Here is a 27,031-nt window from a genome sequence, read left to right as displayed (position 1 = left end):
CCAATTTAATTTGGAGTCTAAAAATACGCCAAGAAATTTTATTGAAGTTTTATAAGGAATACTAGTATTATCAAATTGTAGATGGCTTTGAGGAACATATCGTTTTTTAGTAAAGGTAACAATGGTTGATTTACTCTCTGATATTGTTAAGTTATTATCGGTAGCCCATTTTTTTATAATATTCAATGTCGATTTAAGGTAGTTATTACATCTATCTATTGACTTATTTTCTGCATATATCGCAACATCATCAGCGTACTGTAGGATTTTTATGTGTTGAGGAAGTTTAGTTTCTAAGTCAGCAGTATACAGTATATATAATATAGGACTTAGGATGCTACCCTGAGGTAGTCCCAAAGATGTGTATCGGGAGTTAGATTGATCTCCATTTAATCTAACGTGAACTGCTCGATTAATGTATAAGTTAATGATGTTCCATGTTACTATCTCGGGTATTCCTATTTCCAACATTTTCGCGTATAGTATGTGAAGATTAACGTTGTCGTAAGCCCCTTTTATATCTAAGAACAAAGCACTAACTGCTTTCTTATAAGTAAAGGAACTATAAATGTCTATTAAAAAGTGGCAGGGGCTATCTTGTGTGGATTTACCTTTTCTAAAACCAAACTGACTTCTTGGTAATAGGTCGTTCTTTTCTAGCCAAAATTCCAGACGGTTTTTAATAAGTCTCTCATATGTTTTTAGTATACAGGAAGCCAGACCGATTGGACGGTAAGAATCCCAATTCTTTGATGATTTTCCTGGTTTTAAAACCGGGATAATAGTGTAAACGTGCCAATCGTCAGGAATCTTTATGCGGCGCATCCAAATTTCATTATATATATTTAGTAGTGCAGCCTTACCAATTCTTGAAAGATTTGATAGCATCGAGTAATGGATATTATCGGCACCTGGTGCTGAATTTGAGTTTTTCTTCAACGCAAAGTTTAGTTCAGTGGCAGAAAATGGTTTGACTAGGAAACGGATTGGTTCTGGATAGTCGTACAGAGCATTTAGTTGTAAATCAGGAATTACTAATTCTGCAGACGGCGGTGTGATATTTTGATGGAACTCTTCTATCCACGAAGCTTCCGACAGAATAACAGGGACTTTGTTCTTTGTTTTTCTATTTTTTATTCGGTTAACTTTTGACCATACATCTTTAATAGGGACTGACCTATTTAGGGATCCGACATAATCTCTCCAGCTATTTCTTTTAGTTTGTTTAGTGATCTTCTTGACATGTGCATCATCTTTTTTATACTTAAGTAGGTTTTCATGGTTTGGATTTTCTTTGAATATACAAAAACTTTCCTGTCTTCTTCTGACTGCTTCTTCACATTCTAAATCCCACCAGTATTTTCCTCTGGAAGTCGGTTTTTTTATTTTAAATTTGGGGATGCAGTAGGATGCAGTTGTATGTATATTGTGCAAAATTTGTTCATAAGAATTTATATCTTTAAATTGAGAGAATACATCTTCCGAATACTGTTCATATAATTTCCAGTCGGCATTCTTTAAATTCCACTTTTGTGAATATGGATTATATGTATGAGTTGGTTGATCCTCTAACTCTACTCTTATAGGTGTATGGTCTGAACCAAATAGGTCTTGAAGTGTTTTCCAAGTGATCAGGTGGTTTAAGTCAGGAGTACAAATGGTCAGGTCTATTGCCGATTTCGAGAAGTTCCTAAAGAAAGTAGGAGAGCCATCATTTTTGAATATTAAATTATTATCGTCTATACAGTCCATCAAGATTTTACCTTTCATATCTGTTTGGTTGTCTAGGCCCCAGGCAATGTGGTGAGCATTAAGGTCACCTCCTATTATAAATGGTCTTTCTATAGATGTTATGAAATTGTTCCATTGTTGTAACAATAACTTGGTTCCTGGGGGAACATACATAGATATAAATGTGACAGTATATGACTTAAACTTTATTTTTATTGCTACTTTATTGACGTTTATTAAATCTACTTTCATGGTGACTTCCTCGTAATATAGGTTTGAATTTATTAAAATTGCTGAGCCACCGCCAACAGTTACTGAAAAGCGGTCGTCTCTGACAATATTGTACCCGTGAAAGTTATAATACTTTTCTGGTTTAAATCTAGTTTCTGACAATAATGCGATATCAACTTTCTGGTCTTCTAATAGGTGGATAAGGTTTTCTCTATTAGAGTTAGCCGATCTACAATTCCATTGACAAATTACCAATCTATTCATTATTATATAAGAGAGAACTTAAAACTGATTGAATTGAATTTACTAGAACTGATTTTTCTGGAATTTCAAAATTTTTGTGATTTATATTAGAGATAATACTTGTAACTATATTTGATATTAATTCTGTTAATTCTTTTGATGGTTCATGTATTTTAGATCCTTGTTCTGGATTAAATGTAGATTGATACGAAGAAGAGGTGATAATACCACCAGGTCTGTTGGACATGGGGTTTAACTTTATTATTTTTTGATGTTCCATTGTTACTTGGTCTGGTGAGGAAGAGATAGGTCGTTTGTATTTTGGTGGTTTTATTATTGTATATCTATTTGAAACTGAAGGTAGAGCGAACTGATTGGAAGATGTTTGAGACGTGGACAATTGAGTAAAGGAATATGAAGAGGATGGTGCATTCATATTTGGAGTTTGATGAGAATTTATTGAGGAATTATTGGCTGCTATAGATGCATAAGTTATCTTAGGAAAGAGTTTAATTGTTTCCTTAAAAGATAAGCTGTTTTCAGACATATAATGTTTTATTTTCTTTTGGCGATCAAATTCTGGGCATATCTCCCATTCATTAGTGAAGTGTTCACCTTCACAGGATAGACATTTTTTGTTAAACGATGATAAAGGACAAGAATCGGAAAGGTGAGATTCATGACACTTAAAACAGCGAGGATTACTTTTACACTGCTTACTCATGTGCCCATACCTATAGCAGTGGTAACAGATAATTACCTTTTGCTGGTATTTTTCAACAGTGTGTAAGACATGATTAATTACTACATACTTTGGTATATTCTGGCATTTAAAAGACACAATAACTGATTTTGTTGGATTAAATATTACTTTGTCATCTGCTACTATTTTTCTTGTTATTCGTTTCACATACTCAACCGAGAATTTGCAATGGTGATCAAATTCCTTTATTCTATGTTTAAGATATTCTTCCGATATATCTGAATCTATATCCCTTACTACACCTAGTTTAAACAATTGAAATTTTGGAATGTATGCGGTCAGATTTTTTTGAATAAGGAATTTGGAAGTAACTAAAGCATTTGCGCTACTATAATTTTTAAATGAGACCCTAACTCGGTTGCGTCCGATTGAGTCAATTTTTTTTATATAATTGTCAATTTCTGGATGTAACGTAAATAGGATCTCGCCTATTTTAACAGCGTTTAATTTTCCTGTAAAATTTAAACTGGAGTTTTCAATGAAAATGTAAAAAGGTCCTAAATCAATTTTTTCGTATAAATAAACAGGCCTGGTTTTTTCTGGTTGATCTGAGTTTACTAAAGTATTTTGTTTTTCATTAATATTGTTAAGATTAATACTACTACTTATCTTATTTTGAGGCTGGTTGGGTAGAAATCCATTTAAATCTTGTAAATCACAGCTACTATCCATCGAATTCTCAATATCAGGCGGTTCGCCTCCACTAGATGACTCCATAGAGGAGTTTTCAAGTAACGTTTAACTTATGAACACTTTCAAAATGTAAACTAAATAAGGAAAAGTTTAACAAAACTAAACAAACTAAATTAGAACGGTATAAATCAAATAATCCGCCAAAAATTAATATTTTTCGGAGAGATTTCCAAATTTAAATTAACTTTGACAATTATTTTGACGTATATGAGAAAAGAGAATAGCGAGTACAAAGAAAAGATTAAACAAATAATTCAAGAAAATGAAAATTTAAAAAAGGAAATGATGAGTATGAAACAAAAAATGGATAAATTAGAGCTAACTTTAGAAATCTGCCAAAAAGAAAGAAAGAAAAATAATTTAATAATGAAGGGTTTGCCAATAAGTACGTCTGATATGGAACAGCTTAAGAATGAAATAGGAAACTTTTTAAATAAAGAGCTACGAATAATGGCAGAGTTAAATAAGGTACAAAAGATCAACGACAATATGTGCATTATTGAGTTTAGTAATTTTGAAGACAAACTAAGAGTACTAAAAGCAAAAAGTAATCTTAGAAGTTATAGACAACACCGCGTATACATTGAATGCGATTTAACACTTAAAGAGATTGATATGCAGAAAAATCTTAGACATATAGCAGCAAAAGAAAAGGCAAATGGCAAAAGAATAAAAATGGGTTATGGTTTTATCGTTATTGAAGACACCAAATGGAGATGGAACCATAGTACGAATAATATAGAAATAGTCAGAGATAATGTAGCAGCAACTGGTTTAAAAAACTACTAGTTAATGCAAATTCGAGGATGGATATGGATACGAACATGGCACAGATTATGGACATGAGAGAATATAACAAAATCGATGCGAGTCTTGACAAAAATATGCAAAAACTAAACCATAAAAATACAGACCATGAAAGAACTATGAATGCAAAAAATGAAAAACAAAATAAGTATTGGAAAATTGGGTTGTGGAATATACAAAGTCTAAATGGTAAAGAAGAGGAACTTATTGATGAGTTTGAAAACACAAAAATGGATTTTCTAGCATTAACTGAAACAAAGAGAAAAGGTAGTGGATGTATTAAAATGAGAAATGAGCACTACATGATTTTTGGAGGTGTTAATGAGTCAGAACGTGCCAGGGCAGGAGTTGCCCTAATGGTTCACAGAAATGAGCATAAAAATATCACTAGATGGAAAAATATTTCGGAAAGACTCCTTAGAATAGATATGAGTAAAAACGAGAAGACAACAATTATTGTTGGGTATGGACCATCGGAAAATGAAGCCAAGGAACTCAAAGATAGCTTCTGGGAACAATTGCAGGACGAAATGGACCAAATAAATCATAAGGTCATAATAGTAGGCGATTTTAATGGGCGAGTGGGGTCAAGCAATGAATATGACTACCCTATAGGACCATATGGAGAAATGGTCAGGAATAATAATGGACAAAGAGTCATCGAGTTTTGCATCATGAATGATATGCAAGTTAGTAACACATTTTTTCAACACAAGGAGATTCATAAATACACACGAGTGATGGATTCGCGGAACGAAAAATCCGTTATTGACCTAGTATTAGTACAGAACAGATACAAAAATGAAATAGCGGACGTGCGTGTTAAAAGAGGCTATGAGATCAGCTCGGATCATTTTCTCGTTGAAACTAAAGTAAAGACAAGGAGAGAACAGGCATTTAATATTAAAAATGAAGAAAATCGCTACGAACAACCAAGTATTAAAGTATACAAACTTCAGTCTGAAAATATTAGGAAAGAATACTGTCGTAAATTAAATGAAGAAATACGAAAAACAAATTGGAAAAATGAGGATATAGAAATATTATGGAACATTTTTAAGGAGCTGGTGTACGCAACTGGGAGTAAAGTATGTGGGGTAACGAAAGGAAGATATCTGAAAGGTACAGCTTGGTGGAATAATGACATAAAATTGGAAGTTTCGAAGAAGAAAAAATTGTGGAAAAAGTATATAAGCAATAAAAGTGAAAGTAATTATCAAGAATATAAGGAACAGAGAATACTGGTTAAAAATAAAATTAAAGAAGCTAAGAATCGACAATGGGAAGAATTTGGAAATAAAATGGAAAGTGATAGTAAGGGGAATGCGAAGTTGCTTTATAGGACTTTAAAAAATCTAAGACAAAAAAATCAAACGGATTAACAGGTTTAGAGGACAAAGATGGTAACATATTATTAAAAAATGAAGAGATTACCGAAAGATGGCGAGAACATTTTATGGAGTTATTAATGGGAGACAACAACGAAATAGAGAATGACAGGGAGGAGTACAATTTAAATGAACAACAAGATGATGATGACATAACATACGAAGAATACAGGGAAGCAATTTTAAAATTAAAAAATGGCAAGGCTGCAGGACACGATAATATTAAGGCTGAGCTAATTAAATATATGGAAGGAGAAGGATTACAATTACTATGGAAGATCATAAGGAGCTGTTGGCGTACCGGATGCATACCTAGAGATTGGACGCTTGCAACTATTCTACCATTACACAAAAAAGGCGATAAACATAAGTGTTCTAACTATAGAGGAATATCATTGTTGGTAGTTGCTAGTAAAATCGACGAAATAATACTAGAGAAAAAGCTGCGAGAAAAGATCGAGGCCACACTGGATGACAGCCAATGCGGCTTTAGGCCAGGGCGAGGTACAACCGATCTCATATTCACGGTGAGACAGTTATCAGAAAAAGCCCTAGAGCATAACAGTAAGTTGTATCTCTGTTTTGTGGACTTGGAAAAAGCATTTGATCGGGCGCCACGTAACAAGATCTGGGAAATATTAAACCGTAGAAATGTGAAACCGAAGTTAATCCAAGCAATAAAAAGTATATATAAATGTACACGTAATAATGTAAGAACGAACAATTGCTCATCTCTTGAATTCTACACAAGGACAGGTGTAAGACAAGGTGGTGTTCTGAGTCCTTTGTTATTTATCACTCTAATGGACGAAATTGCAAAAGAATGCAGGGGTAAGGTAAAAAGAACTAGGGTTGGGGTGTATAAACTTCAACAAGTTTGCGTGTCAGAGTTGATATATGCCGATGACCTGGTTATTGTGGCAAAATCAGAAAAAGACTTGCAAGTAAATGTGAATGTTTGGAATGAAGCCTTTAAGAAATTTGGGATGAGAATAAATATTGAAAAAACAGAAGCTTTAGTAATATCGAAAACACAAGAAAATATAAATGTTAAGTTGAATAATGAGACCATTACACAAGTTGAGGACTTCAAGTATCTAGGATCAACAATGAATGGGCAAGGAAATATAGAACCAGAAATAAACAGCAGGGTAATGAGTGCAACAAAATTATACTATGCACTAAATAAAAGTTTTATTAGGAAGAAAGAAGTAAGCCTGAAAACAAAAATGAAAGTATTTCAAACCGTATATGAGCCGGTGCTACTCTACGGTAGTGAAACGTGGACAGTGAACGACAACATCCGTAGTAAAATCCAAGCATGCGAAATGCGATATTTACGTGCGGTATCCGGGGTGACCAGACGTGATCGTATAAGAAATGAAGACATACGTGAAAGGTGCGGTGTTGGAAGGACCTTCGACAGACTTGAAACGAAACAGTTATCGTGGTTCGGACATATGGCGAGAATGAGTGAAGGTAGAACTGTAAAGAGGGTATGGAAAGCGGCATCTGACAACAAACGAAGAAGAGGCAGGCCAGCAAGAACGTGGAATGCAAATATTGGAAAGGCTTGCGGAAAAAGAAATATTGGGTGGAGAGAAGCAGAAAGACTAGCTACCGACCGAAAGGCATGGAGACGTCTCATTTCTCCACTTACCTCGACACTGTAAGGTACAAGAGGACGGCTTAAGTAAGTAAGTAAGTATTTGCATTATTTCCAACTAGTCAACATGTCATTCCCTAAGGGGCACATAGGCCAATTTGGGTCTTCATAGCCCTCATAACTCTGAACTAAAGAAGCGAAAAGTTAGATTCAAGATGTTCAAAAATACATTTTGGTTTCTGCCATTAAACCTATTACATTGCAAATGAATATTTTGCTCTTTCCACTGTTGAATCCATGGGCATACCGCTGCTTCACAAGAACATAGGCTTAAGTCAAAAAAGACGATTTTAGAGGAGAAACGTTTTAAAATATTATAGATATGATCATGGGCATAACTCTGAATAAGTTATTACTTTAAAGAAATTACGTATACAATTTTGTTAGAAATATATGTATCTAAATATAAACTGTGATAACTAGATAAATTTATAAAGCGTTAAAATGGTTAAATTTTATCATTTTGTTACCCATATTAGAGTCGAGTCTTTTTCCTGAGAAACATTTACTTTACCTTTGTTAAAACGCTGACCTAACAACAAAAAAAGTCCTTATTTTAGAGATAATTTTCACAAAAACTAACCGTAAATATAGAACAGTCGTCCTTGACGAGAAGTAAACACACAAATTGCTTCACATTCTGCGGTGTAACTAACTTGGGTCTGTATTCATATCAAAATGTTAAGTATTTAACTACTTTCGTGCCAAACAAATATAGACACTTAGTGCCATCTCTTAGCGACTATTATTATTAACGTCATAACTCTTTATTCACACGATAGATACTTTTATTTTTAGTAGATCTGCATTAATAAGTAAATTTCTTCCAACTTTGACTAGAGACTACGTTCTTGAGAAGCAGCAATATAATACCTAGACAGCAATCTAAAATTGTTCCCCCAGAGAGACAGAGAAAAATGTTGTAAAAACAGGGTATGCATGTTTCTAATCAGCAGGGTTTATCTAATTGGCGGCAGTGGGAAATTCATGTGATGGATAAACCTGAGTCAATTAGTCGATTAGAGAGAGATGCATATCCTATTTACAACAATTTTCTGTTACACTGGGGGAACAGTTTTAGATTGCAGCATGCAGTCTAGATGTCTATGGTTGTATCAGACATTGCTTTAAACGGTAATGCTGTGGTTAGTGTGACTCCTAAGTATATGAATTTGTTGACAACTTTAATTGTTTTGCTTAACAGCTACGGGCAAATGAAAAATTTTGGTTTTACAAACACTTATAGTTAACTGGTTTTGGTCATAGTATTTTTCCAGATAACAAATGTTTACAGAGTTTCACTTCCGACTAGAAAGATTGATTAAAGCCAAATGTATTGCTGCAAGCACATGAATCACCTTAAACTTGCAACAATTGATTTAAAAGAATGATTTACTTTTTGGACAATTGTACTAATAAATATTGGTTAAAACAATGCATTACAGTTATTGGGGTTGGGGAAAGTAATAAAGAATTAATAAAAAAAATGCTGATACCTTTCTTCTAAACCAGATAGTTCATTCTCAGAAAACTCGATAACTTCTCCCACAAATTCTAATTCCTCAACTTCATCTTTGATTTCAGATTGTTCAACTTTTGGCTGGATAGAAAACTGAAAGTCTATGGCTTTTCCACTGAAATTGTTGTCAAGAGTAGAATCATCATTGTTAAGAATTTCAGCTTTTACTGTTGCTGATAATAAATTCCTATCATGGGCTGTGTCAGACTGTGCCATATTATCTTCTTTGTCCGTTTATAATAAATAGTAAACAGTATAGTAAATCTAAAAATCAAATAACGTGCATTTGAAACATTTCCATATTTTTATGTATTAATATATTTCTGTCTTAGTAGATATTCAGATCTTCCATGAATCACTACTGTACTTGCCATAGTACATAATTATGGTATATTTGCCTTGCATAATTTTCTAGGACACCACATACATTTACTTGCAAATCTAATTTTCCAATCTCGATATCAATGTGTAAAAACTTAAAAACTTCAAAAAGGCCTCTCGGGCCCCTCAAATCTCAAATTTAACGGAAGAGACTGACAGGACAGAACACAGTCAATCGCATGTCAAACGTTAGTCATTCACTATATAGTCGTTCAGCCACAGTACCCGAAAGAAATGAGAAGCGTTGAAAAGACCTATTCTGCTGAACGCGACCAATAAAACACTAAAAATATATCCAGGGCCGTCGATAACGAGCCTGCAAGGAATGCACTGCAGGCGGGCGCCCCTATTTGGGGGCGCCAAGCGCCAAAATGAGCTTTTTTCCTGTTGTTGACGTTATACAAAATACTAATTTAAACAAATCGAAGGGCGTATATGCTACCTTTATACCAAATATAAGGGCACCTTTTACGCGCCGGGACTGTATTTAACTAACAGAAGGATTTTAAAGAACAACATAAAAAACATATAAATGAATAAAATCACATGTCACATCAGAGCTTAATAAATGAAAAATAGTTTCTGTCCTTGTGGGATCGGTACTCACCGGAGGGACCGCAGACGTTCGGAAACAATTAGCGTCTCTTTGCAAAGACAATGACGTCGACTTTGCAAAGTAACAAGACACTTACTCAACACACACACTACACATTACTCCCCTGACTTAGTGATAAGTTATACAATTACGTGGCTAAAGGTTCTAGTTCTAAACCAAAGCCAAAATCAGAGAAAAAAAAAACATCAGAGCTTGGAAGAGGGCGAACTCGCAAAATGGTCGTTTCAAAAACAGTCATCTACCTACCTCACATACAAAGTACTTTTGTACCGCACTTCATACTCCTAAAATTCTGTAAGAAATAATATACCAATCCATTCATGTCCGAAACTGAACTACATTAATCCTCTAGAAGAGCAAAGGGCGAACCCGCAGGCTTCATTGCATTTCCGTTTAAGGTTCGCCCCTTCTCCTCTGTAACCCGCCGGTGTTTCAGTATGTATCTTGCCTAGATGTTTAGAAAACAGGTTCAATTGCATTTTGAGAGTCCTGTTATGACCGCAAATAGGGATTAATTGATTTTTTCCCCCTGGAGTTCGGTTCAAATTATTTGTGATTGAAAAGATCTGTAAAAGATGCAAAGTCCGAAAGCCATAAAATATCTCTCAGATATTCACACTTATCCATTCCTTTTTCTTCAATGAAAGAGATTATTTCGTCTTATCCCAAGCGCGATAATAACCCGACCTGTACTTTAGTGTAGTAAAGTACATCAGAATATTCAATTTGGACTGCAATGAATCAAGAACCTCTTGAAAGTTGATTTTGACATGCTGCTGTATTTGATTTTTCAATATTACTGGATACTATATTGGTTAAATCCTATCATTCTATCACGAAAGTTTTTCAATATCCTTCTAACCGTAGGGACTACACTCTGAACACATTATTTAATGACTTTTTCCAAATGAGCAAGATCTGTAACGCTCAACGGCGGATCCAGCAACCTTGCAAGGAGGGGGTAATGAAAAAAAAATTTCTCGTCACTCGCGTACGCAGGATTCTTTTTCGGTATGGGCTGTTACTTTATTTTTCTTCATGTACCATGTCCTTTCAAAACGTTGGTTACTACCATAGCTATCTTAATTTTATTCACTGCCACCCTAAATCAACCACGAAGTGCTTTTTCGCCCTGGACTGCGTTTGCCTTCTATTTTCACTTGCATAATATTTTGTAGCAACCTATATTTGAAACTTCTCATTACATGTCCAAAATACTCCACTTTTCTCTTCTTGATGCCTTCTATAATCTCAGTAGTCTTGCCGAGACGTTCTATTATTGTGGAGTTTCGAATCTTCTTCACCCAAAATACTTTTAAAATTCTTCTATGGAACCACATTTCGAAAGCCTCAAGGCGATTTAGGTAAGTAGATCGATTTTATTCACAGTCCAAGACTCGACACCATACAATAAGACCGAGAACACGTACTTTGGAGAAGGAATTCTGTTTTATGTTTCATTCCGTTATTCAGCTGTCAACAGGACAAAAAACTCTATTTATTTTCAATCGTAATTATCTCTTTCTTTAAAAAAAGGCGACACCAGGCGAAGTCTCAAGGAGGAGGCAATTGACCCCCCTTGGATCCGCGCCTGAATAACGCTCGATTTCATAATAAAGTTTTGTTTTGTTTTATGGCATAGACTTGGGTGTCAATTAGCCAGTCACAACATAAAGTTAAACTGGACTTTAAATTTTTAAGTCCTCTTCAACTTTATTATGAAATAGGACGTTAATGGCTTTTTGAAGATACATTTTTTCCTGCAGGTAACCCCACAAGAAAAATCTAGTGGCGTCAAATCTGCAGACAGAGGAGACTAAAAAATTTCAGAAATTCGTTGAATAACACGTCCATTAAAATGATTTTCACCGAATAAAATGAGCCGTAGTAGAAGTAAAAAAAATTCAACATAGAAATTTTCTTTGAAAAAAGGGGTGTTTTTTTTTTAAAATAAGAATATTTGAAAAGTTTTGTAGTTTTTATATAAATATGGTACGTATGATAATTACGAAAATATATTAAAATATATTTTCACCAAGTTTCATTAAAATTGAATAACTCTGATAGAACTGATTAAATATAAAACGAAAACATTTACATAAGGACAATTTTTTATATAAATTTCACACTTGTATGTGGGGAGGTTTTTTTAATCTGTCCCCACCGTGGCAAAGAGGGGGTAATTATTTCCGTTTCTCTAATTGGACATCGGCAAATATTTTAGGACCACGCGCGACGTCCGAGAGAGATTACTGCCCTTCGATATTAATAGTGAACTTTTTGACAACTGGTTGAACTATGTATTTTGGTATTGGTTTAAAGCAACTAAGAAACGCAAATAAAAGTTGTACTTGAGGAGAGTGAGAAATTAATATTGTTAAAGTGCACTTTACATCAACAATAAATTGACAAAGTTATTCAAGGTCAAATTTGACTTATACAAAACACCCAATTTTGCCGTGAATAAAAAGAAAATAAAGAAATTTGACAAAACATATTCAATTGTTCTATTTCATCAAATTCCTTCATTTTCTTTTACAAACCATACATTTTGTACACGTTAAATTTGGCATTGAATAACTTTGTCAATTTCTTGTTCAATTTATTGTAATTCAATATATATTATATAAGCGATTAATCGATAATTAATAATCATTAGAGTCTTTATTGTCCACATTACCATGTTAAAAATTAGCGAGAGAGTTTTTAGGAGCGACAACAACCGTACCTACCCTACACGGCGAAGGGAGAGCAAACACACGAACTGAAAATAGCTCTTAGCCCAAGGAAGCAGAAGGAAAGCTGAAAAAGTTCTATTAAAAATCACTGCATATCTTACGTTACACTTTTTCTGCTAAAAGGGCGTCACACATGTTTATGCCGCTTACACCGCATATGCTAACAGAATTACAACCACATGTTCGTTTTATCAAACTAAGGAGATTTCAGTTTTTCATAAAAGTTTTCAGATAATTAAAATTCTTTCAGACTTTCAGCCACAATACAGATTGTCCTGATTGTCCTCAAAAAGATTTAAAAGCGATATGTACAAAAATGTGAACTAATTAAAACTAACTTAAATGTTGTTTTCACAGCAGTATGGTTTTTTCCAGTGTGCAGTCTCAAATGTGTTTTCAATCTAAGCACTTCTCTAAGCAGTTTAAAACATAAGTTTCATAGTTTAAACAGTTATTAAAAATTGTGTATTTTCAAATGTTGATTCAAATTACTTGTTTGAGAAAACTGCTTAAAACAAATTTCACACTTGTATGGTTTTTCTCCAGTGTGAACTCTCAAATGTATTTTCAAACTACCTGCTCCACTAAACTGTTTAAAACAAGTTTCACACGTGTATGATTTTTCGTCAGTGTGTGTTCGCAAATGATGTTTGGATAAAGAATCTTTAAGAGCGAACTGCTTAAAACAAATTTCACACTTGTATGGTTTTTCCCCAGTGTGCACTATCAAATGTTTTTTCAAATTGCCTGCTTCACTAAACTGTTTAAAACAAGTTTCGCACTTGTACATTTTTTCTTCAGTGTGTGTTCGCAAATGATGTTTGGATAAAGAATCTCTAAGAGCGAACTGCTTAAAACAAATTTCACACTTATGTGGTTTTTCTCCAGTGTGCACTCTCAAATGTCTTTTCAATTTAGATGCTTCTCTAAACTCTTTAAAACAAGATTCACACTTGTACGGTTTTTGTCCTGTGTGTGTTTGCAAATGAAGTTTCAAAACATATCTTCGGGAAAACTGTTTAAAACAAATTTCACACTTGTAAGGTCCTTGTCCGGCCTGAACTTTTATATCTTTATCTATTGTTTTTCCTTTGTCTCTTCCTTTCCTTTTTCCCAAATAGCGTCCTTTATGTGATGAACGTTCAAAAATGTTTTCCATAATTTTCATTTTGTTCTCCTCCTGAATACAACCTAAAAGATAAACGAACTATAAACATTTTACTACAAATGAAATAATAATGCAGAAACAAAAATAATAAAATAACATGTTGCAAAATTCTATGTTTTGGGTCTATGTTTTTGTCTTGTCAATTTGTAAGAGGCCGCCTCCTTTTAAATAAATCTTTGGCAGTCCTTATAAAACACTATCTGGAGTAATTGCAGAGTGGATCTGTGAAGTCATAGCTCTGCAATTAAACCTACCAATTGTAAAAATGAAAACTGCTTAAAGAAACAATGTGAAGCCTCGGAAACGGACTGATAATGTGAAAACGATCACGACAAGAAATAAGGACAAAAGAAAAATATCTAAAACCCAGATGAGATGAATAATAACCACATGGAACATTAGATCGCTCAACATACAGCGATCTATACAGGAAACAAAAAAATTGAAAAGTGCAATCAAAATTAGGTGAATATGTACCTATATATACTAATCTACAGTGGAGTAGCAAAAGAAAACAGAGCCAAAGAAGTTATGGCCTTACTAATGGACTAAAGATACCAAAATAAGATCAAAGAGTATCATTTTAGTTTCAATACGTATCAGAAGGAATTATAACAACAAAGATAAGAATGGAGACGGAAGACCTGAACATCATGCCTTTACAATAATCTTTACCCTTAAATCTACTAAGTGTAATTTTCATAAACCATATTTTTAGACCGAAAAAACAAATTTTTAAACGCTTTTCTTTAGTTCAATCGTTTGGGTCAAATCTTTGGACGTTAATTTGACTGCCTTTTCTTCAATACAAATGACTAAAAATTTGCAGACATATGCATTCGCGGGAGCAATACACGAATAGTCAATAAAACATTTTTTTGAAGTTATACTTCTTTACCGGCGATAGAGGGTGATTTTTTTATATGTTAAAACCTATCAGCCCGGCGCATGCGCATTATAACTTTGTTCTGATTGGATGTTCAAATGACATGTCAAAAATTATCCGATATGGCAGCTGTGGTTTGGAGGTAAAGGTAAAGGTAAACAAATGTATAATATATTAGTTTTATTGTTGTGAGGACAGAAACAAAAAAGTTTATAATATTGTAGTGACTTTTAAATAGTTTTTAAAAGCAACAGGTACGTAATAATAATAATTGTTAATGTATCATGGGTATAAACCTACCTATTTGATCTGCCAAAATACATAGTATGTAATACTTTTATTTATATAATTTGATTACCATCAAAATTTCTATCAATATTCACCTAATATATTGTTTTTTACTCTATGTTTTGTTGTATTTTTTCAATTCTAAATCATTTCAATTCAAAATTAAAATAATTTGATCAATTTTCAAAATATCAAAATATCACAAGTTTAATCCGTTTAGTTAGTCGATCATCGTAAATAATGACACATAGTGTCCGTGGCTAAGCGGAGAAGGCGAATGAATTCCAATACCAACCGCTCTTATCAGCGCTGTTTCGAGTGCCAATAGAAACTTTCTTTTTTGTTTTTTTAATACATTTTATGATTGTAAGTATATTTATTATATAATTGTATTTTCAGAAAATACGTATTTAGTTAAAAAATTTTTCGACAATTAATGTCAGACATCATTTGTGGCTTGTTTAATGTGTTTGTGTGTGTTTTATTCTTTTAATTTTTGGCACTGTTCTAATAAAAATGTTTGAGAAGTAGTAAGTATAAATTAGTTTAATATTTAAACAAAATATAAATAAAAAGTATATTAATTTCGTTTAAATCATATAATAGAAGTATAACTTCTTACGTGCGTACAAAGTACACACACATTCTTTTGTTTATTAATCGTTTAAATAAAAAAAACGATTTAACGGAAAATGCTTAAATTCTCTTGTTCTTTACAATGAAGAAACTTGAAACTTTTACAGATTGTAGCTAATTGTATGAACTATACACACTTTCACTTTTTACGTTAATTGTTTACGTTATGCTTCATAAATAAACAATAAAGTTTCAAATTTTTTGCCGATTCCGATTACTTTTCATGCTTGTACATCATATGTTTTATACATATATTTTAGTAAACATGACGATATATTTTAATGTTTGAAAAGTGTAAGACTAAAAAGTAAAAAATAAAAAAATATTTTTAAGAAACGCTTTTCTTTAGTTACAAGTGACTAAAATTAAACATATTATAAAAAAATCAACCAAAAAGCAAAAAATAAAAAAAATTGAAAAAATCCAACACATTCGTTAAAGAAAAGAGTGGTGCGAAAACCGTTTATTCGATGAAGACGCGCCACGCTTTTCTTTGAAGAATGTGTTAGATTTTTTCATTTTTTTTGCTTTTTGAATGATTTTTTTATAATGTTCAATTTTAGTCACTCGTAACTAAAGAAAAGCGTTTCTTAAAAATATTTTTTTCATATTTTTTTATTTTTCGTAATTTGAAAATGTTTTGCACTTGGCGCAGAAATGATGACTTTTGATACAATAAAGTATATTCCAATATAGTGCTCCTAGAGTATACTACATGAATTATGTACTTCAATTAATGCATGTAAACATCTACAAACTCTGAATACCCCTAATAACATTAAAATATACAGGGTGTCCCGAAAAGATTGGTCATAAATTATACCACACATTCTGAAGTCACAAATAGTTCGATTGAACCTAACTTACCTTAGTACAAATGTGCTAATAAAAAAAGTTATAGCCCTTTGAAGTTACAAAATGAAAATCGATTTTTTTCAATATATCGAAAACTATTAAAGATTTTTTATTGAAAATGGACATGTATCATTCTTATGGCAGGATCATCTTAAAACAAAATTATAGTGAGATTTTTCTACCCCATAAAAATTTTATGGGGGTTTTGACCCCTAAACTCCCCCAAACTTTTTTGTACGTTCCAATGAATTCATTATTGTGGTACCATTAGATAAACACAACGTTTTTAAAACTTTTTTGCTTCTTAGTATTTTTTCGATAAGCGAGTATTTATCGAGATGCGGCTTCTTTTTTAATATAATTACATAAAATTTTTATGGGAGTTTTGTTCCTTTAAACCCTCCAAATGTTTGTGTACGTTCCAATTAAACTATTATTGTGGTACCATTAGTTAAACACAGTGTTTTAAAACTTTTTTACCTCTTAGTATTTTTTTGATAAGTCACCTTTTATCGAGATGTGGCTTCTTTTTCAAAATATACCTAAAAATGTAAATTATAAATACATTTTCAGATTATTAACAGGTCTCTATAATCGTACTTAACCATATACAAATATGTGGTGGGTTCGATAAATATTCAAAATATCTCGATAAACACTGGCTTATCGAAAAAATCCTAAGAGGCAAAAATGTTTTAAAAACAGTGTGTTTAACTAATGGTGCCACAATAATAATTAAATTGGAACGTACACAAAAGTTTGGGGGGGTTTAAGGGAACAAAACCCCCATAAAATTTTTATGGGGTACACAAATTTTACTTTAATTTTTATTTAAGATACTGCTGTTATAAAAATGCCACATGTCCATCTTCAATGAAAAATCTCTATGAGTTTTCGATATATGAAAAAAAATTGATTTTTCATTTTGTAACTTTAAAGGGTTGTAACTTTTTTGTCTGCACCATTGTATATAGGTAAGTGAGGTTCAATCAACCTATTTTTGACCCCAGAATCTGTGGTATAATTTATGACCAATCTTTTCGGGACACCCTGTATACATATAACCTTGATTTTGAATTATATATGTATTTAATAACTTCTGTTTGTATTACTTATATTGTAACGATTGGGATTTTAGATCGGCGTTCAGCTCGCCACCAGGTACTGAGCAGGCATCGATACGTACGCCGTCCCACCTAGCGTACTGAACTAAAAGAAACTCCGGACCTCCAGCCGATAGCCACTCGGTTTGCAACGAATTGAGTTGGAAACAACCGGAGTCCTGCAGCGTACCGAGCTAATAGACTGCCTCCCTGGCTAAGCTATCGTAGTGAGCTGGTGAAACCAATTAGACTTTAGACAATTCTGTATTGAGGAATTACTTAGTTGGTAATAGCACAGAATAAATAACAACACAGAAGCGAATCTGACTGTCGTTTCCATTGATTTTGTAGGGACCGAAATATTTGACCTTGTGCACCAGTTACAGAATAGAACTTGATGTTCTAAGGAATAGACCATTCCAAATTAGGTAATATTTTTGACAAGTAGTTATTAATTAAATATGAAATATAAAATTTAACTATAAAATAAAACATAAATATAAAATTTAACTATAAACAACTGTCACGTCAGTCGCAAAAGTGAGGTTGCACCAGTTACGTTGACATATGAGCATGAAAATTATGGTTATTTATTTATCCTGTGGTAATAGCGATTGCCCGTCTGAGATCGAACGTTGTATGCGTGAGCATGTAGCTACTAATATTTTAATTCCGTATTGAAGGATCGCGTAATTGCTTCTTGCATTGTTACCGCATTTTGATATTAGTAAATACAATTTTGTTTTTCTTTTATAGATCACCGCCGAGGGGGCGGGGCGAAGACTAAAATATTGTTTTGTTAGTTTCGATTTTTATTTTATATTGGAAGAATAAGAATCTATTTTTATAATTCTGATTAAACCTGTGTTTTACTGGTTGCCCGAAAGAACTACTCGTTACAATATATTGGTAAAAACTCAAATGCATTAATTGTATGTTTGAAATCTTTACCTAAACTGATCACAGAGTCAGTAATCATATTGTTACGGAATTACTGATTTATATTTTTAACACTTATATTTTAAATAAAACTACTTAATTTATATTCTTTTAATTGCACACAATTATTATTTAATTCACATAATATTTATATTACACTAAAACTTATACTTACTATAAATAACAATATACTAAAACATAAACTAAAACTAACATAGATAAATTTATCTATATAATTTACAATTTATTTGCCACGACGCGGGTACATTAAAAACTAAACCGAGTTCGTATTTCACGATCTGTTCTTTATATAGAGTCCAATCCTGTTTCTCGAACGCCATCGATGTTTTAGAACAGGGGTTTCTAACTTTACAAGGTGTTGAGGGCCAAACTAGAAACTTTTAGTCTGACTTCGGCCGCAATTTAAAAATAAGCTATCAGGTTTGTGTTAATAAAACAAATCTTTGTACCTATTGCTTTTTTTTATGTAATTTTGTTTATTTACAATATACATCATTAAAAGAGTATTAAGTAAATTTGTTCCATGTTTTTGGGCATGAAGAAGAGACTTCCAATGATGTCTCATCTTATTCTATTTATGTTTAAGTTTTAAAATAGGTCCTGAGGCTAGGTTCTATCTAGTCTCCTTGTAGCAGGGCCATTATAGAATAATTCCCTTACTAACTCATTGTCATGGTGTATGGTACGCTCATTTTGTGATTCCGTGGCTCGATGGATTTCTTCTCTGATGAAAGGATATTGCTTTTAAAATTATTTATTTATTATTTAATAATGAACACAATCGTTAATGTCAGAAACTATGTGTCATAAAGAGTTCATGTATCCTGATTTTTCAAAACTTTCTAAGTCTATTTCTTAGTTTGGTAAATACTCTCGCGGACAGCCTGTTGAAAACCCCTTTGTCAAAAATGCCAGGTCCATTTACACTTTAAATGTTTTCAAACTTATTGTATATTTATATTTTTATATCTCAGTTCTGCCAAAGGTTCGACTCATAATTTTTTAGTTGACACCTGTTATTATCAAAGTGTAAAACAATTGTTTACGAATGTTTAAGTTTATTTTACCCTAGTTAATCAAATACCGAGCGGACCAAAAGTCAGTTAACCGTTTTGTATATAAATAATTAATAAAAGCAAAAATTACTGGAGTAAAAAAAAACGTTTATTGTTTATTGTAATTAAGTAGGTAAAAAAAGTGCATGCTCTACATTTTATCTGAAAAATGTAAACCTACTTTATCAATACAATTTGGCAACGCTTATACACAGTGAAACAAATCTTTCTACAGAATTCCAAGTTTGCACGGAAAACTTAAAATTCTTCTATAATCCTGTCTTGTAAGTGCTACATATCCTGTATTGAGGTGGCAAAAACTTTGTCTTTATAAGTACTCCGCACAAGGCAAAATCACATGGCGTCAAGTCTGGAGAACGCGCGGGTTATTCAATTGTGCCTCTTCTCCCTATCCAATCACTAAACTGGTCATTTAGAAACTTACAAACTTGCAATCTGTAATGAGGTGGTGCACCGTCTTGCTGAAAATATCGAATACCTTGTAACTGTGGATTATTTTCAAGTTCTCCCTTTAAATCGATGAGAAGTTCCAGGTAATTTTCAGAATTTACCGTTTCATTAAAAAAATATGGATCGACAGGACCACCCGCATAAAATCCAGCCCATACCGTAACGCCAGTAATATTTAACTCTTCTATGATGGTTACATCAGGGTTATCAGATGGCCAATACACACAATTGTGACGATTAATTCGTCTCCGTTCAATTTAAATTGAGCTTTGGCAGATCAAAGAATGGATTGGTAAAAATTTGCGTCGTCTTCTGCGCACCCATTGTACCACTTTCGAAAATTGTAGCCTGCTGATCTTCTTAAGATAACGCTTGCAACAACTGGGAACGGTAACAACGCATCTTCATTTTTTTTTAACAAACGATGAAAACTGGTGCGTGATATTTCTAATTCGCGAGATGTGCGACGTACGGATTTGGTAGGTGCTTCGATGAACGCTAGGGCAAGGAGCCCTCAAGAGCATGATATATTTTCTTGGAGACGCGGCAAACTTGCGCGTGACTTTTTTTGATAGCGTTAACTGACTTTTGATCCACCCGTTTTATTACATATTATTGCAGTATTTCTTTGCTTGGTCGTTAATGGGTTCCCAGATAGCATGTAAACTTGTGGCAAGTTTGATTCTTCTTTGATTTTACATTGCTGCGTCAAATATGACGAGGCAAGTTTGTGACAAGTTTGCCGCAATATTGTTATGACAAAGATGATGATTCAAGTTTGTAGCAACTTTGCTGCAAGCTTATGGCTGCACAGTTCAGTTCGGTTCGGGTTTCGTTCGGTGCCCTGACTGATGTCACGCTCACGGCAACGAAAGTGTTGCCACCCGGAGGGAAATTTCCATTTTTACGAGAATTTTCAACATAAAGGAAAAAGTCTCAAAAGTGAACTTTTGCTCCAGTCCAAATTGTAAAATATTAAAAAAAATCAAAATATTTGAAAATAATTCAACATATTTCCTCAGATTTTGTAAATAGGATGGAACTTTTTCATAAAAGTGAGATAAAGGTAAGTTGAGGGAAAAGGCTCACTCAACAGCTGGCAACACGGGAAACATATCCTTGCTAAGTACGCTGTGATCATTATTTGTGGTTAGGTTATGTTCTACATGTTGTTATATTTTTCTTCGAGTTTTTGACCTAAATTTTTTAATAAATTAATTATTATTACTAATTAAGCTGAAGCTTATTTTCTTCAGTTTTTCATAGACCAACCTGCTTATTATGGTGATTACAGATTAGTATTATTTTTGCTTTGCTGGCATTGAGGTAAGTTTTTTTATGTTTTTTGTAGCTTCTAACTGTTATGTGACCGTGGTTAGGAAGACGAAGTAGAGGAAGGCCACAAATGAGATGGGCCGATGACATAAAGAAGTTTGGAGGACACAACTGGAAACAGGTGGCGCAAAATAGACAACACTAGATTGAATTGGGGAAGGAGTATGTCCAAAGTTGGATTACTGAAGGCTGAAGAAGAAGAATTGTTATGTAGTAAAATTATAAATAAATCAATTTTAGGTTTTATTGTAAAATTGTTACTTCAACATCTTTTAATATCATAGATTAATTCTGTGCACACAGAAAGAGTTTTATAACAATTTCTTTTCTTTGTTTCAGAGATGATAGACAAAACTGAGCAACCTAATATGAAGCTAAGGGGTTTAATGTAAGTCCCAATGAATAATTTTAGATAATATAGGTATTGTATTTTTAGATTTTAGTTGAGTGATTAATAAAGAGTTATATAAAATGGTATTGTATTTTTTATTCACCTTGTTTTATTCAAATTGTGGCTAATATGTCCAAATAAAGCTTAAGCAAGATTGTATGAAGTTTGAAAAAACAAACTTCATATAACAAAAGAAAACAAACGTTCAGCAAGTTTTATCAAGTTTGAAAAAACAAACTTCAAAGTTTATCACACTGTAACCACAGTCTGTAACTAGCAAGTTTCATTTAAACTTGCTGCAAGTTTGCACAGTTGCCATGGCAAACGTGCAGCAAGCTTTCAAGTTCAATGTGTCAAACAATCTGCTAAAACAAATTTCACACGAATGGATTTTCTCCAGTGTGAACTATCATGTGTCGATTTAAAGATTCTTTAAGAGTGAACTGCTTAAAACAAATATCACACTTGTATGGTTTTTCTCCAGTGTGAACTCTCATATGTCGATTTAAAGATGGTTTAACAGCAAAGTGCTTAAAACATATTTCACATTCGAATGGTTTTTCTCCAGTGTGGACTCTCAAATGTGTTTTCAAATTACATGTTTTTGTAAACTGTTTAAAACAAATTTCACACTTGTAAGGTTTTTCTCCAGTGTGAACTCTGATGTGCAGATTTAAATATTCTTTAAGAGCGAACTGCTTAAGACAAATTTCACACTTGTATGGTTTTTCTCCAGTGTGTACTCTCAAATGTCTTTTCAATGTACCCTGTAATATAAACTGCTTAAAACAAGTTTCACACTTGTATGATTTTTCTCCAGTGTGTGTTTGCAAATGATATTTCAAACTGCCTTTTTGAAAAAATTGCCCAACACAAATCTCGCACTTGTAACGTTTTTCTTTAGTGTGCACATTCAAATGTCTCTTCAAATATCTTGTTGCAGTAAATGGCTTTAAACAAATTTCACACTTATACGCTTTTTCTACAGTGTGTATCTTCAAATGTTGATTCAAATTACTTGTTCGAGAAAACGGCTTAAAACAAATTTCACACTTGTGTGATTTTTCTCCAGTGTGCAATACCAAATGTATTTTCAAGTTACCTGCTGTAGAAAACTGTTTAAAACAAATTTCACACTTGTAAGGATCTTGTCCGATCTGAACTTTTATATCTTTATCTATTGTTTTTCCTTTGTCTCTTCTTTTTCCCAAATAGCGTCCTTTATGTGATGAATGTTCAAAAACGGTTTCTATAATTTTCATTTTGTTCTCCTCCTGAATACAACCTAAAAGATAAACGAACTATAAACATTTTACTGCAAATGAAATAGTAATGCAGAAACAAATAATAAAATAGCATGCTGCAAAATTCTAACTGATATAATAATAAATAATGTTTCAGGAGTCTATGTTTCTGTCTTGTAATTTGTAAGAGGCCACCTTCTTTTAAATAAACCTTTGGCAGTCCTTATTAAACACTATCTGGAGTAATTGCGAGGTGGATCTGTGAAGTAGCTCTGCAATTATCAGCCGTTCCGAAGCCCGGATAAAATGTGGATGATGATTGGCAATATTAGCAACCTACCAATTGTAAAAATGAATATGTACTGCTCAAAGAAACAATTTGAAGCCTCGGAAACGGACTGATAATGTGAAAACAACCACGACAAGAAATAAGGCCAAGAGAAAAACATCTAAACCCCAGAATTACCACACGGAACATTAGATCGCTCAACAAACAGCGATCTATATACAGAAACAAAAAGTCGAAAAGAGCAATCAAAATTAGGTAAATATACACCTATACTAATCGAAAGTATTTCTGGTGTAGCAACAGAAAACAGAGCCAAAGAATTTGTAATCTTACTAATTCACTAAAGATACCAAAATTAGATCAAAGAGTGTCAGTAGCTATCAAAAAGGATTATAACAACAAAGATAAAAATGGAGAAGGAAGACCTAAACATCATGCCTTTGCAATAATCTTTACGCTTAAATCTACTATAATTTTGACTACGACTTTGATACAATGAAGTATATTCCAATATAGTGCTCCTAGACTAGAGTACACTACATAAATTACTTCAATTAATGCATGTAAACATCTACAAATTCTGAATACTCCCAATAACATTAGAATATGGAAATGTATACATATAACCATGATTTTGAATTATATACTTAATAACTTGTGTTTGTATTACTTATATTGTAACGATTGGCGTTCAGCCCGCCACCAGGTACCGAGCGCGCATTGATACGCACGCCGTCCCACCTAGCGTACTGAGCTAAAAGAAACTCACCGGGCCTCCAGCCCATGGCCACTCGGTTTCGAACGAATTGAGTTGGAAACAACCGGAGTCTTGCAGCTTACTAAGCTAATAGACTCCCTCGGGGCGGGACGAAGACTAAAATATGATTTTGTTAGTTTTGATTAAATCAATTAAACCTGTGTCTGACCGAGTCTGTTGTCTGAAAGAACTCCCGTTCCAATATATTGGTAAAACCTCAAATACATTAATTATATATTTGAAATCTTTATCTAAATTGATCACAGATTCAGTAATCATATTGTTATGGAATAAACTGATTTATATTTTTAACACTTATATTTTAAGGTACTAGTACACTTTAGAAGACCAAAAAGGGACAAAGTCTAGGGCGCCAAAGTCGAGGCCTCGAAAAAAAGCAGTTCCGATGGCGGACAGTTAATCTCAGGATTGGCATCTCTGAAACAAAAAAATCGTACGGCATTTGAAAAAGGAAGGTTTCTTACGTGACAATTTACCAGCGTTTGTGAAAAATTCCGCAAAAAAAGTTTTTCTTCAGTTTTTCATGGTTAAAAAATATTTATTTTTTATTGTTTGGTCAAATTGTACGTAAAGGCCGCGTCTCACCATCAAATAATTTGATCAAACAGTTTGAGCAAACTCCGGAAGTACGTCAAAGTGACGTCACAATTGCAGTTTTTTTGAAATTCTAAAAATCTGTGCTCTCACTATCAGTCTAGTTTGATCAAATTTTTTGTATTGAGTTGTCTAACTTGTTTGTACTTTATTTAAAATTAAAATTTTTCATTATTATCCACAATGAACACTCAGGATGTGACGTCACTAACTGTCACTTTCAGTTTGCTCAAACCAGTTTGATCAAATTATTTGATGGTGGGACACGGCCTTAAGAAACCTTCCTTTTGTCAAATGCAGTACGATTTTTTTGTTACGGATACCCGAATCCTGAGATTAACTGTCCGCCATCATTTTCCCTTTTGCGCCTTCTGCAATATTAGTGTACGTGCATAAATTAAAAAAGACGTATTTTTTGTACTCTCTAAGAGTTAGATATTAATATGTAAAAAGTTTTATGTTAATTTTTAATAAAGGTTCTGGGAAAAAAATTATTATTTTTGGTCTTCTAAAGTGTACTAGTATCTTAAATAAAAACACTTCATTTATATTGTTTTAATTGCACACACTTATTATTTAATTAATTTAATATTTACAATATTTTTATATTACACTAAAACATATACTTACTATAACAATATACTAAAACATAAACTAAAATTAACACAGATAATTTATCTATATAATTTAAGTACAATTTATTTGCAACAACGCGCGTACATTCAAAACTAAACTGAGTCCGTATTTCACGATATGTTCTTTATATAGAGTCCTATCCTGTTTCTCTAAGCCCATCGAGGTTTTCACCAGAATGTTTGGCCAGAGATTCGACGATCTCTTAAGACCGCTTTACAGCTTGCAAGAAAACTTGCTGCAATTTCTTGCATGCAAGTCTATTGCATGGTCTTTTACAGCTTGCAACCCGGCTTGCATGCAATTTGAAAGTTTTACCCTTAACCTAACTTATAAACTTTTGTTTTTTTCTAATTACTTTATTGCTGTTTATTTAACTTGGTAAATTTCGAAATGCCAAGACTATCAGAAATAACCAGATATAAAAGGAAAAAGGCGATAGCAGCAACTTTAAGTATTATTATTGCTGCAGCCAGCCTTTTAGTCACTAATTTAGAACGCCGAGATCGGAGATGGTGAGTAAGATCTTAGTTGAACAAGAAGAGGGGTAATAATGTATCTCCAACAGAAGAATTTATCCAAGTAGATGATGAAAATGACTCTAATTTTCTAGGAATGAATGTACATTTTAATAAACTCTTGGGAAAAATTGAACAATTACAAAGAAATCTATATTTCGAAATACTATTTCTGCGAAACACAAATTAATTATTATCCTAAGGTACTTAGCTAGAGGAGAGAGGGCTTCCGTAGCTTAATATACAATTTACAATAATTATGGAATCTCAGAAAGTGCCATTTCATTATTCATTCATTTCCATCGTTGATATATTTTACAAACAGAAAACAGCTGATCGGCATGTATTCGTGAATTCGTGTCGTCAATGACATTTGATATTGTGGAAAAATCAAATTCCCCTAGACTTGCATGAAAACTTGCAGAAAAAATTGCACCAAACCGATTATCGCGCAATTGCAAGAAGTTGCATGCAATAATCAACTGACGACATACTGCGCATGCCTTTAGGCAACTTTCTTGCGTCTTGCAGGTAGAATTGCAAGCTGTAAAGCGCCCTTTACAGCTTGGACCGCTTCAGCGGAGACACAGTGGCTACAGGGGCGATCGGAGTAATAATATTTATTGACTTTAAATTGTATTTTCAATTCAACAGTTTCATAAAAACCATTAAATTGAATTCGATTATGATTTTTTCTCATATATCATAAGTTTCTCAAATTTACTATAATTTTATGGTTCTTGATAACTATTCTCCAAAGTTAATAACACTGGTGTGCACTCTCAAATGTGTCTTCAAATAATCCCATTGGCTGAACTGTCTAAAACAAATTTCACACTTGTATACTTTTTTCTCAGTGTGAACTCCTTACACGGTTATTAATAATGACATTTCTTTATCAGAATGACATTAACAATGATCGTGTCAGTTTCACAAAGTTGGAATGACGATCAGTAATGATGCGAATCCGGATTTTCTGATTTCGGCACATCATTACTGTAAACCAGGGGCGTGCGGTGAAATTTGAAACAGGGGAAGCAATTTATTAAAA

The 27,031-nt window shown here is 33.1% G+C and overlaps 2 protein-coding genes across 6 annotated transcripts in view; both read right to left on the bottom strand.

Annotated features, from left to right (window-relative positions):
* Window positions 1-9,674, bottom strand: part of LOC114326938 (zinc finger protein 845-like) — a 99,859-nt gene extending 90,185 nt beyond the window's left edge. The window contains exons 1-2 of one of the 4 annotated variants that reach the window (XM_050658449.1): window positions 9,469-9,674; window positions 9,019-9,305 (exon numbers count right to left, since the gene is read on the bottom strand). In XM_050658449.1, the coding sequence (XP_050514406.1) occupies window positions 9,019-9,257 (239 nt within the window). In that variant the 5' untranslated portion in view covers window positions 9,258-9,305; window positions 9,469-9,674. Of the gene's footprint in view, window positions 1-9,018 lie in introns of all 4 variants that reach the window. The other 3 variants (XM_050658439.1, XM_050658440.1, XM_050658459.1) reach the window with 3 other exon arrangements.
* A 2,747-nt stretch (window positions 9,675-12,421) lies between these two features.
* LOC114326948 (zinc finger protein 239-like) overlaps window positions 12,422-27,031 on the bottom strand; it is a 40,177-nt gene continuing 25,567 nt past the window's right edge. Inside the window, exons 2-3 of one of the 2 annotated variants that reach the window (XM_028275430.2) lie at window positions 23,027-23,209; window positions 12,422-13,967 (exon numbers count right to left, since the gene is read on the bottom strand). In XM_028275430.2, coding sequence (XP_028131231.2) covers window positions 13,231-13,967; window positions 23,027-23,209 — 920 coding nt within the window. In that variant the 3' untranslated portion in view covers window positions 12,422-13,230. The remainder of the gene's footprint in view (window positions 13,968-23,026; window positions 23,210-27,031) is intronic. The other variant, XM_028275431.2, reaches the window with a different exon arrangement.

Source organism: Diabrotica virgifera, chromosome 1 (assembly GCF_917563875.1).
Source record: "Diabrotica virgifera virgifera chromosome 1, PGI_DIABVI_V3a".
Taxonomy (NCBI): domain Eukaryota; kingdom Metazoa; phylum Arthropoda; class Insecta; order Coleoptera; family Chrysomelidae; genus Diabrotica; species Diabrotica virgifera.
Note: the sequence above shows the minus strand (reverse complement) of the source record. Positions and strands in the feature narration are given on the sequence as shown.